At 43.4% G+C, this 12,022-nt stretch overlaps 1 protein-coding gene across 1 annotated transcript; it reads left to right on the plus strand.

Annotated features, from left to right (window-relative positions):
• Positions 1 to 480: 480 nt before the first annotated feature.
• LOC138355968 (uncharacterized) lies at positions 481 to 1,637 on the plus strand. Its single transcript, XM_069311505.1, has 3 exons — positions 481 to 693; positions 872 to 1,117; positions 1,209 to 1,637. The coding sequence occupies exons 1-3, from the start codon at positions 481 to 483 to the stop codon at positions 1,635 to 1,637; spliced, it is 888 nt and encodes a 295-aa protein (XP_069167606.1).
• The last annotated feature ends 10,385 nt before the right edge of the window (positions 1,638 to 12,022 follow it).

A 12,022-nucleotide genomic window follows, 5' to 3' on the forward strand; every position in this document is an offset into this window, starting at 1 on the left:
GCAGTTCAACTGGGCCACATCTTGCTGCATAACAAATAGGCGAACCAACAACAAGGATCTAGAAGAAATTTATGGTGCCATAACCCAGGGATCCGGAGGCTTGACCAGGTTCTCCGCAGCTCAGGCAAGTGGCGAGGGAATACTACCATGCTTTGTTGTTACAGGCTAGACTCGCCTCTGTGACGCTCCAGGCGTCGTCACCCCTCTCTGACGCCTCTACTCTCATGGTACAGGCTGTCGTCACCTTCACTGACGCCTCTACTCTCATGGTACAGGCTGTCGTCACCCCTCACTGACGCCTCTACTCTCATGGTACAGGCTGTCGTCACCCCTCACTGACGCCTCTACTCTCATGGTACAGGCTGTCGTCACCTTCACTGACGCCTCTACTCTCATGGTACAGGCTGTCGTCACCCCTCACTGACGCCTCTACTCTCATGGTACAGGCTGTCGTCACCCCTCACTGACGCCTCTACTCTCATGGTACAGGCTGTCGGCACCTTCACTGATGCCTCTACTCTCATGTTACAGGCTGTCGTCACCTTCACTGACGCCTCTACTCTCATGGTACAGGCTGTCGGCACCTTCACTGACGCCTCTACTCTCATGGTACAGGCTGTCGGCACCTTCACTGACGCCTCCACTCTCATGGTACAGGCTGTCGTCACCTTCACTGACGCCTCTACTCTCATGGTACAGGCTGTCGTCACCCCTCACTGACGCCTCTACTCTCATGGTACAGGCTGTCGTCACCCCTCACTGACGCCTCTACTCTCATGGTACAGGCTGTCGTCACCCCTCTCTGACGCCTCTACTCTCATGGTACAGGCTGTCGTCACCCCTCACTGACGCCTCTACTCTCATGTTACAGGCTGTCGGCACCTTCACTGACGCCTCTACTCTCATGGTACAGGCTGTCGTCACCTTCACTGACGCCTCTATTCTCATGGTACAGGCTGTCGGCACCTTCACTGACGCCTCTACTCTCATGGTACAGGCTGTCGGTACCTTCACTGACGCCTCTACTCTCATGTTACAGGCTGTCGTCACCTTCACTGACGCCTCTACTCTCATGTTACAGGCTGTCGTCACCTTCACTGACGCCTCTACTCTCATGGTACAGGCTGTCGTCACCCCTCACTGACGCCTCTACTCTCATGGTACAGGCTGTCGTCACCTTCACTGACGCCTCTACTCTCATGTTACAGGCTGTCGTCACCTTCACTGACGCCTCTACTCTCATGGTACAGGCTGTCGTCACCTTCACTGACGCCTCTACTCTCATGGTACAGGCTGTCGTCACTTTCACTGACGCCTCTACTCTCATGGTACAGGCTGTCGGCACCTTCACTGACGCCTCTACTCTCATGGTACAGGCTGTCGGCACCTTCACTGACGCCTGTACTCTCATGGTACAGGCTGTCGTCACCTTCACTGACGCCTCTACTCTCATGGTACAGGCTGTCGTCACCTTCACTGACGCCTCTACTCTCATGGTACAGGCTGTCGTCACCTTCACTGACGCCTCTACTCTCATGGTACAGGCTGTCGTCACCTTCACTGACGCCTCTACTCTCATGGTACAGGCTGTCGTCACCCTGTACTGCATGGCTTGGCACATGCCATCACGTCTCTAGCAGCGGTCGTTCATCCCACCTGGAATTTGCGTGTGTATATCGCAAGGAGGCGCCGCCCGCGGCCAGAAGGCAGAACAGTGTAGGACCCAACGTCTCATTAAGACGCTTTACAGCCAGTGTCAAGTGATAATTCCCTCTCCACAGTGCTCCACCTCACTCCTGCAAGCTCCTCATTCCACACCACAGATCCCATCTCATGGCCCATGGCAAAGGGGGGGTTGGGGATGAAGAGGTCTTATAGGCTCCTGGTTCATTATCCAGCGTGTGACATGGTTCACAGCACGTAATAGGCTCGGCTTCATACCATTCTCATCACTATTCCTAATCACCACTGCCACGCTCACCGTCACTACACCAACCACACAATTCACCACCACCTCACACACCACCTTCCTTGCCTCCATACTTACGGCAGTTAAAGTGACTAGTCACAGTCACCTGGAGGAACACAGTAATGATTCTTAAAGCCTGGAGGGCGGGCAAAGAGTTACTGATATTCTAGAAGTACGGAATCTTTGCTGTAAACTCCTGCCCGATTAGCTGATTAGCTGACGTTGATAGTGGGAGAGTTTCTTGGTGCCATAACAGATAATTCATTTTGAAAACACCTTGATACCTGACGTACCTGACGAAGTGTACCTGACAGCTCGATAGGTACAGACACCACGACGGTTCTCGATAGAGCAATTCAGAACAGAAGGACAGACTTATGCAAATTTTATGCAAAGGGCATATGCAGACATAGATATGCTGGTAATAAGAAAGGATTAGAATGCAGTTACCAACATCCCAAAAAATGTTTAAATATGCTTAGGAAAGGTGAGTGTCGATTTGGATCAATATGTAGGTTTTTCCATCCTGACATGTGCCTAACCTCACTGGAGGACAGAAAATGCTATGACCTCAGCTGCCCACACTTTCACGTGAAAGGCACGGAACGCTACATAAAGAGTGGCAAGCAGGATAATGAATTTGGAGGAAACTCTATAAATTTTTTATACCAGACCGGCAGAGAATTCAAAAGGAGCAGCATGGAGAGTGTATGGAACTGGATGACAGATCCACTGGCATTCCAGAATTACAAATACAATTACCCACCGAAAGGGAACTACAACTACGACAGAAAACTGCCCTACAACAATCAGTACTGGTCAGAACAAACTCATTATGTCCACGATTAATGGACGTGCCGAAAAAGTCTCCCATTCAAACTATCACTAATAGAGTAACCTCATTCATCTTTGCCAACATACAAGGACTGAAAACAAGAACAAACAACAAAGTACAGTTCATAAATGGCCTCCTCACGGAGTCAAATGCAGTATTTGGAGCTTTCACAGAAACCCATGCAGGGGAATTGTTGGACAGTGAGATCTGGATTCCAGGATATAACCTATACAGGTGTGATAGGAAAATTAGGTCACATGGAGGAGTGGGTCTGTATATTAGGGAAGACCTTGTATGCTCGGAGCTCCTAAACGTTACAAATGAGGTGGTAGAGGTACTAGGATTAAAAATAGAGAAAATAAATTTAGTGATTATACTAATATACAAACCGCCAGATGCAACGGCTGAGGAATTCACAGAACAGATAAGCAAAATAGAGAATAGCCTTGATAATTTGGAGAACCCGATACCTGATATTATTTTCCTAGGTGACTTCAACTTGCCTAGTCTCAGGTGGAAAATAGCAAACAATAATATTATACCAGGAAATCTAACAGGACCTAACCAACCACAGATTAGAGAACTACTTAGATTCTGTGACAAATTTTCACTCAATCAGCAGATATCGGAGCCAACGAGAAATGAAAATATTCTAGATCTGGTCTTTACGAACAATGAAGACATTATCAGAGACATTACGATATCAGATACCACATACTCAGATCACAAACTCATTGAAGTGCAAACGACCATCAATACTCAGAATAGACCTAAAACGTTGATAAAGCGAGAGGGGCTATTCAGTAAATTCAATTTTAATAATAAAAGGATAGACTGGGAGATAATAAACAGGGAACTTACAAACATTCCATGGGGAACTGTTCTAAATAATACAAGTCCTACAGAAGGAATAGAAAAACTTACTTCAGAAGCGTATCAAGTCTGTCTGAAACATGTTCCTTTGAGGAAAGCCAGAAAGAGATCTAACGTAGAAAGAGAACGCAGACGACACTATAAACGCAGGAAAAAAATAACGGAACTGCTTATGCAGACACGAATTTCCCGTCAAAGAAGGAATAATTTAAATAGGGAGATTGAAGAAATCGAGCGGAAATTGAAACACTCATATGAAACTGAAGAAAGGCAGTTAGAACAGAAAGCAATTCAGGAAATAAAGAAAAATCCAAAATATTTCTTCTCATATGCGAAATCAAAAGCAAAAACCACTGCCAGTATTGGACCTATTCGTACAAGTGAAGGTTCATACACGGAGGATGACAAAGAAATTAGTGAAATCCTAAAAAAGCAGTATGAGGACATGTTTAGCACTCCAATAAACAACATGAAGGTGGAAGATCCAGACAATTTCTTTATGCGGGATATTCAAACCCCGGTAAATATAACTGATATAAACACGAGCGCACTAAATTTTGAAAAAGAAATTGAAAACATGCCCATGCACTCGGCCCCAGGTCCAGACTCATGGAATTCAATATTTATAAAGAAATGCAAAGTGCCGGTAGCACAGGCACTCAGTATAGTGTGGAGGAAGAGCTTGGACACGGGGGAGATACCAGATGCACTTAAAGTAGCAGACATAGCCCCTCTACACAAGGGAGGGAGCAAAGCATTGGCAAAAAATTATAGACCAGTTGCACTAACATCGCACATCATAAAAGTATTTGAGAGAGTGATTAGGAGTCAGGTCACCAATTTCATGGAGACCAATGACCTTCATAACCCAGGCCAACATGGATTTCGAGCGGGAAGATCGTGCCTCTCACAGCTACTTGAGCACTACGACAAAGTCACTGAGGCATTAGAAGAGAAACAGAATGCTGATGTGATATACACGGACTTCGCAAAGGCCTTCGATAAATGTGACCATGGCGTGATAGCACACAAAATGAAGTCAATGGGAATAACCGGTAAAGTAGGACGCTGGATACTCAGTTTTCTGTCAAACAGGACTCAGCGAGTAACTGTCAACCATATAAAATCTAGTCCAAGTGCAGTGAAAAGCTCTGTACCTCAGGGTACAGTCCTTGCACCACTGCTTTTCCTTATTCTCATATCAGATATAGACAAAAATACAAGTCACAGCTTCGTATCATCCTTTGCAGATGACACAAAAATCAGTATGAAAATTACCTCGGCTGAGGACATTGAAAAACTTCAAGCTGATATTAATAAAGTTTTCGACTGGGCATCAGAAAATAACATGATGTTTAACAGTGATAAATTCCAGGTACTCAGGTACGGTAAAAATGAGGACCTTAAACATAATACAGAGTACAAAACACAATCAAATGTACCCATAGTAGGAAAACAGCATGTAAAGGATTTGGGAATAATAATGTCGGACGACCTAACGTTTAAGGAGCATAACCAAGCAAATATTGCGACAGCCAGAAAAATGATAGGATGGATTACGAGAACTTTCAAATCCAGGGATCCCATCACAATGGTTGTACTCTTCAAGGCACTTGTGTTGTCCCGTCTTGAGTACTGCTCAGTACTCACTTCCCCCTTCAAAGCAGGAGAGATTGCTGAAATAGAGGGAATACAGAGAACATATACGGCACGCATAGACGCAATAAAGCACCTAAATTATTGGGATCGTCTCAAAGCCCTCCAAATGTACTCACTAGAAAGAAGACGAGAGAGATATCAAATAATATACACCTGGAAGATACTGGAGGGTCAAGTACCAAATCTACACAGTAAAATAACAACGTACTGGAGTGAACGACATGGAAGAAAATGTAGAATAGAACCAATGAAGAGCAGAGGTGCCATAGGCACAATCAGAGAACACTGTATAAACATCAGAGGTCCGCGGTTGTTCAACGTCCTCCCAGCAAGCATAAGAAATATTGCCGGAACAACCGTGGACATTTTCAAGAGGAAACTAGATTTATTCCTCCAAGGAGTGCCGGACCAACCGGGCTGTGGTGGGTATGTGGGCCTGCGGGCCGCTCCAAGCAACAGCCTGGTGGACCAAACTCTCACAAGTCGAGCCTGGCCTCGGGCCGGGCTTGGGGAGTAGAAGAACTCCCAGAACCCCATCAACCAGGTATCAACCAGGTATACACATGAGAGACCCTCAACACGGCTTCTTGCGATCTTGTCTCACAAATCTGCTAAGACACAACATAATCCATATTGGCAGTCGACACCAATATGGAATATGTTGTGTTCTATCTTGACCTTGTTAAGGCCTTTGACACTGCCCCACGAGAGGCTGACTAGGAAGGCTGACGTCAACGTGATTGGAGAGATAGGTTTAATTTAGATCAGAGTCTGGTTGAATGATAAAACTGACATCAACGGAAAAGTTGTCAAAGTGTCACCTGTCAAAGGTGTCACCTGTCAAAGGTGTCACCTGTCAAAGGTGTCACCTGTCAAAGGTGTCACCTGTCAAAGGTGTCACCTGTCAAAGGTGTCACCTGTCAAAGGTGTCACCTGTCAAAGTGGACAAGTGTCAATATCGTTGGTGTGCTGCAGGTGCCTACCTCAAATGCTTCACACGTTTGACTCATATAGCAGATGACAAAATTTTATATTTCAGTGTTGTATTTTTATACCAAAATTCTATCAAGCATCCTGCATAACAAAAATGTATCAATCAGAAAATTGCCTTCAAGTTATTTTATATTGCATCTAAATGTACATATTTAATTGTGTACCTAGGTATATATATATAGACATTTATATACAATATAATATAATTTTGCTGATTACATTTGAAATGTTGCAATTGCAGAAATTCATTTGCAAGCTTTACACGATTCTCTTGCTACAAAAAGTGATGAATGCGACCTCATTAACTCTATACCAAAGCCCAGAGATGTTAATCACCACATCAGAACACGCGGCCCGCTAGCTCTCAAAGTCATCATCTGAAACACTGAAACCTGTGAGCAACACAAGCCTTCGAGAAGGCTTCAACAGGGACGTTGTTCACGACTTAGGTGACCAAAGAAAGATGTCATTTCCTGAAGACAATTGATGATAAGAATAATTATATGGGTGTTAAAGGACAGGAGGAGCCAGAGAGGATGAACCAGATAGGAGTCAGATAGGAAGAGCCTGATGGAACTGACTAAACAGTGTTTGTGAGAGTGGCTAAGCTTCCTGACGTCAACAACTGTGGACCTCTGATATTAATACAGTGTTCTCTGATTGTGTCTATGGCACCCCTGCTCTTCACTGGTTCTATTCTGCATTGTTCTATGCAGAATTTTGCTGTCATTATTTGAGTATGAAGAGATGGAAATGATCTGCAACAGGTGAGGTGAGGTAATTCTGGTCTACGCTACACATGATAAAACAAAGAGACTCGTGAACGCCGTCCTCCCAGAGCAAGATAACACAAACGCCTAATACTCTCACCGCTTCTTGATCCGACCCATCAACACTCAACTAACTTTCCCTGCAAGCCTGTCCTGTCCCAGCAACACAGACAACAAAACCTCTCCCCTCGTCTCTCACACCACAACTAATTCCCCTCCTGTTTTACCCCAGCGGCTACGAACGAAGTAATCATATGGCACAAAACTGAATGGAGAGTAATCCGGATTAGAGCAATAACGTCAACATCACCCAGTTCTTCTCCTCACCTCTACTGGCTGCAGGTTGAACTCCAGGTTCAACCTTGGCGTTGAAAGACATGTAAAAGCCTATATCCTCTGGGGTTAGAAAGTTTTCTTGTTGGTTTGTGTTAAGTGATGATCCGAAGACAGAATCCCAGGGTCCAGGTATCCCAATCCAAAATCCAGGGATCCCATCACAATGGTTGTACCATACAAATCACTTGTATTGTCCCATCTTGTGTACTGCTCAGTACTCACTTCCCCATTCAAAGCGGGAGAGATTGCTGAAATGGAGGGAATACAGAAAACATATTCGGCATACATAGAGGCGATAAAGCACCTAAATTATTGGGATCGTCTCAAGGGGGCATAACTTTTAAAATCTTCATAAATTAAAAGTTGTTCAATTTGCTTATAAATTTATTTATGAAATGGTTATAGAAAGGGCTGCAACTGGTCCAAGTTTCACCATCACACCCTAAACAGAAAAGGAGAAAAAAATACACAACATATTATGCAACGAATGTTCAACATTCTCAAATAATCTCAGGGAACACATGTGTCAACTAAAATGTCTACTATGTGCTGTAGAAGCACAAACTCTTGTAATAATTGTAATATGTATGTGCAATATATTTATATGTAATTTTTTTTTTTCTTTTTTTTTTCTTCTTTTTTTTGGCCAATTTTTTTTTTCGTTTGTTATCAAGGGATTTGCATGAAACTTGCACACCTTGCTCAATGGATGCCTATCTGCAAGGGTGCCAACTATGAACGAAATCTGTTGAAGTCAAGCTCAGCTACAGGTGGCCGAACTTTGATCTTTATTTTACTCAGGAAAGTAATTTACAACTTCAAAGTACTTCATAGCTTTCATTTATTAATCAATTTACATGCAAATTACACCTTATATGTAGAATTTGTGCTTCTACAGTATGTTGTAGACATTTTAGTCCAACGTCCATTTGTTGATTTTATAAAAATTTATAAACATCATATATTGCATATTTTTGGAAGGGTAACTTTGAATAATTATATTATTGCACTAAACCCTTTTTTAATAAAACTACTCACAACAATCCTTTATTATATGCTAATTTTAATATCTGAGTGTTATAGAAAGGATTTTAGTTGACACATGTGTTCCCTGAAATTATTTGAAAATGTTGAAAAATCGTTGCATAATATGTTGTGTATTTTTTTCTCCTTCTCTGTTTAGGGTGTGATGGTGAAACTTGGACCAGTTGCAGCCCTTTCTATAACCATTTCAAAAATAAATTTATAAGCAAATTGAACCACTTTTAATTTATAACGATTTATAACGATATGCCCCCTCAAAGCTCTCCAAATGTACTCACTGCTAAGGAGACGAGAGAGATACCAAATAATATACATGTGGAAGATACTGGAGGGCCAGGTCCCAAATCTACACAGTAAAATAACAACGTACTGGAGTGAACGATATGGAAGAAAATGCAGATTAGAACCAGTGAAGAACAGGGGTGCCATAGGCATAATCAGAGAACACTGTCTAAACATCAGAGGTCCGCGGTTGTTCAACACCCTCACAGCGAGTATAAGAAGTATTGCCGTAACAACCGTGGAAATCTTCAAGAGAAAACTAGATCATGTTCTCCAAGGAGTGCCGGACCAACCGGGCTGTGGTGGATATATGGGCCAGCGGGCCGTTCCAAGCAACAGCCTAGTGGCCCAAGCTCTCACAAGGTAAGCCTGACCTCGGGCCGGGCCTCGCCCACAGCAGAAAAACTCTAACGCTGGTTACCGCTAACACGGGGCTTTGTAACCTCGAGGCTTCACGTTTTCGCCTGAGAATCGAACGAAGGGGTTCGTGGAGGCTCGTTGCTCCAGCTGCGTGTAACCTGCGAGAGTGGTGCAGGTTTTAGGGTTAACTAGACAACTACGGTGGGAAGAGAGGGAGATAGACGAGGGCTGCAAGAGGCCTACCTTGAGCGGCAAGATGCAACACGCAGCCTTATATCCATCGAGATCAGATTAAGACTATTGTCATCGTGTGCAATGACGCTTGTCCTGCAGCAAAAAGTTTGTGAAATAAATTAGCTGGAGAATGTGCTTATATTTTTGGTTGTGTTGGAGCTCTTCCATGTGTGAACGGTGAATTTGCACCCATTGGGTACAGGCTTAATTCCTGCCCTTGACAACGGGAATTATGATCGTAAACACAAAAGGGTTGAAACTGTTGTGTCTCTCTGGGAGTCGTGGTCACGGAGCTCCACCATTTTAGCGACAGGGGAAGTGACACCTTATTGTGTGCGCGTGTAGGTCAGAGCGATACTCGCCGACGTACGACGGCTACAGGTGTCGGAGGGGACGGGTGGGATTATGGTGAGGTGGACAGGTGGACAGAGGCCGCAGCGAGCAGCGACGAGCCTAGAGCAATACTGAGATCAATACACAGCAGTCTTGAGGGCGAGGTGTGGTGGGCGGCTGGACGACCTAGCCATCACCACACACTCTCTTCACGCCCACTGTGGTCACCACACACGCCCATTATGGCCTACCATACACGCCCACGGTGACCTACCATACACACCCACGACGGCCTACCATACACGCCCACGGTGGCCTACCATACACACCCACGACGGCCTACCATACACACCCACGACGGCCTACCATACACGCCCACGATGGCCTACCATACACGCCCACGGTAGACTACCATACACGCCCACGGTGGTCTACCATACACGCCCACGATGACCTACCATACACGCCCACGGTTGCCTACCATACACGCCCACGACGGCCTACCATACACGCCCACAACGGCCTACCATACACACCCACGACGGCCTACCATACACACCCACGACGGCCTACCATACACGCCCACAACGGCCTACCATACACACCCACGACGGCCTACCATACACACCCACGACGGCCTACCATACACACCCACGACGGCCTACCATACATTGAACAGAACGGTAATTAATCCTCCTAAAATCATGATAATAACACCGTTACTTAAAGATAAGTCAGGCACACTTATAATAATCATAAGTACCAAATATAGAATAACGAATAAATAACCACAATACTATTAAATAAAATATTAGCAAAACTATTTACTTTAAATCTATCTAGTTATGGCTAGTACACTAGATCTCCCTACCACTACTAGCCACACGTCATTGTCTCACTAGTACTCACTAGCACCACTAGCTACAGCCCAAGTATTCTAAACTTACTCTAACTTGCTAGCCACAGCTCACTAGCTCACTCTGAACTTGGAATAAAGTTCATCATTGCTAGCACAATAACTTGGACTGTTATAGGCTATTGGGAGCTTAAGAAAGGATATTGGAACGAGCAATGGTACGGATTAATCCAGAGCAACGGCACAAGATAAGGGAACTGTATAAACATGCTGAAGATAGCCTAACACTGGATAAATGTACTGGAAATAGTTTAACACTGGATAAATGTACTGGAAATAGGTTAACACTGGATAAATGTACTGGAAATAGGTTAGCACTGGATAAATGTACTGGAAATAGTTTAACACTGGATAAATGTACAGGAAATAGGTTAACACTGGATAAATGTACAGGAAATAGGTTAACACTGGATAAATGTACTGGAAATAGTTTAACACTGGATAAATGTACTGGAAATAGGTTAACACTGGATAAATGTACAGGAAATAGGTTAACACTGGATAAATGTACAGGAAATAGGTTAACACTGGATAAATGTACTGGAAATAGGTTAACACTGGATAAATGTACTGGAAATAGGTTAACACTGGATAAATGTACTGGAAATAGTTTAACACTGGATAAATGTACAGGAAATAGGTTAACACTGGATAAATGTACTGGAAATAGGTTAACACTGGATAAATGTACTGGAAATAGGTTAACACTGGATAAATGTACAGGAAATAGGTTAACACTGGATAAATGTACTGGAAATAGTTTAACACTGGATAAATGTACAGGAAATAGGTTAACACTGGATAAATGTACTGGAAATAGGTTAACACTGGATAAATGTACTGGAAATAGTTTAACACTGGATAAATGTACAGGAAATAGGTTAACACTGGATAAATGTACAGGAAATAGGTTAACACTGGATAAATGTACTGGAAATAGGTTAACACTGGATAAATGTACTGGAAATAGGTTAGCACTGGATAAATGTACTGGAAATAGTTTAACACTGGATAAATGTACTGGAAATAGGTTAACACTGGATAAATGTACAGGAAATAGGTTAACACTGGATAAATGTACTGGAAATAGGTTAACACTGGATAAATGTACTGGAAATAGTTTAACACTGGATAAATGTACAGGAAATAGGTTAACACTGGATAAATGTACAGGAAATAGGTTAACACTGGATAAATGTACTGGAAATAGGTTAACACTGGATAAATGTACTGGAAATAGTTTAACAATGGATAAATGTACAGGAAATAGGTTAACACTGGATAAATGTACTGGAAATAGGTTAGCACTGGATAAATGTACAGGAAATAGGTTAACACTGGATAAACACTGGGAGTTAGGATAACTTTGATTGTCCGGATACTTGGAAGATCTGTACTAGTATAAATCAGAGAAGCAA

Source organism: Procambarus clarkii, chromosome 70 (assembly GCF_040958095.1).
Source record: "Procambarus clarkii isolate CNS0578487 chromosome 70, FALCON_Pclarkii_2.0, whole genome shotgun sequence".
Lineage (NCBI taxonomy): Eukaryota > Metazoa > Arthropoda > Malacostraca > Decapoda > Cambaridae > Procambarus > Procambarus clarkii.

What these genes read in the sequence shown, in the direction of transcription:
- LOC138355968 (XM_069311505.1), top strand. Translation starts at nt 481, where the DNA reads ATGGTACAGGCTGTCGGCACCTTCACTGATGCCTCTACTCTCATGTTA. An exon ending in CTGACGCCTCTACTCTCATG is followed by an intron (nt 694 to 871) that starts GTACAGGCTGTC and finishes CTCATGTTACAG; the next exon opens with GCTGTCGGCACCTTCACTGA. An exon ending in CTGACGCCTCTACTCTCATG is followed by an intron (nt 1,118 to 1,208) that starts GTACAGGCTGTC and finishes CTCATGTTACAG; the next exon opens with GCTGTCGTCACCTTCACTGA.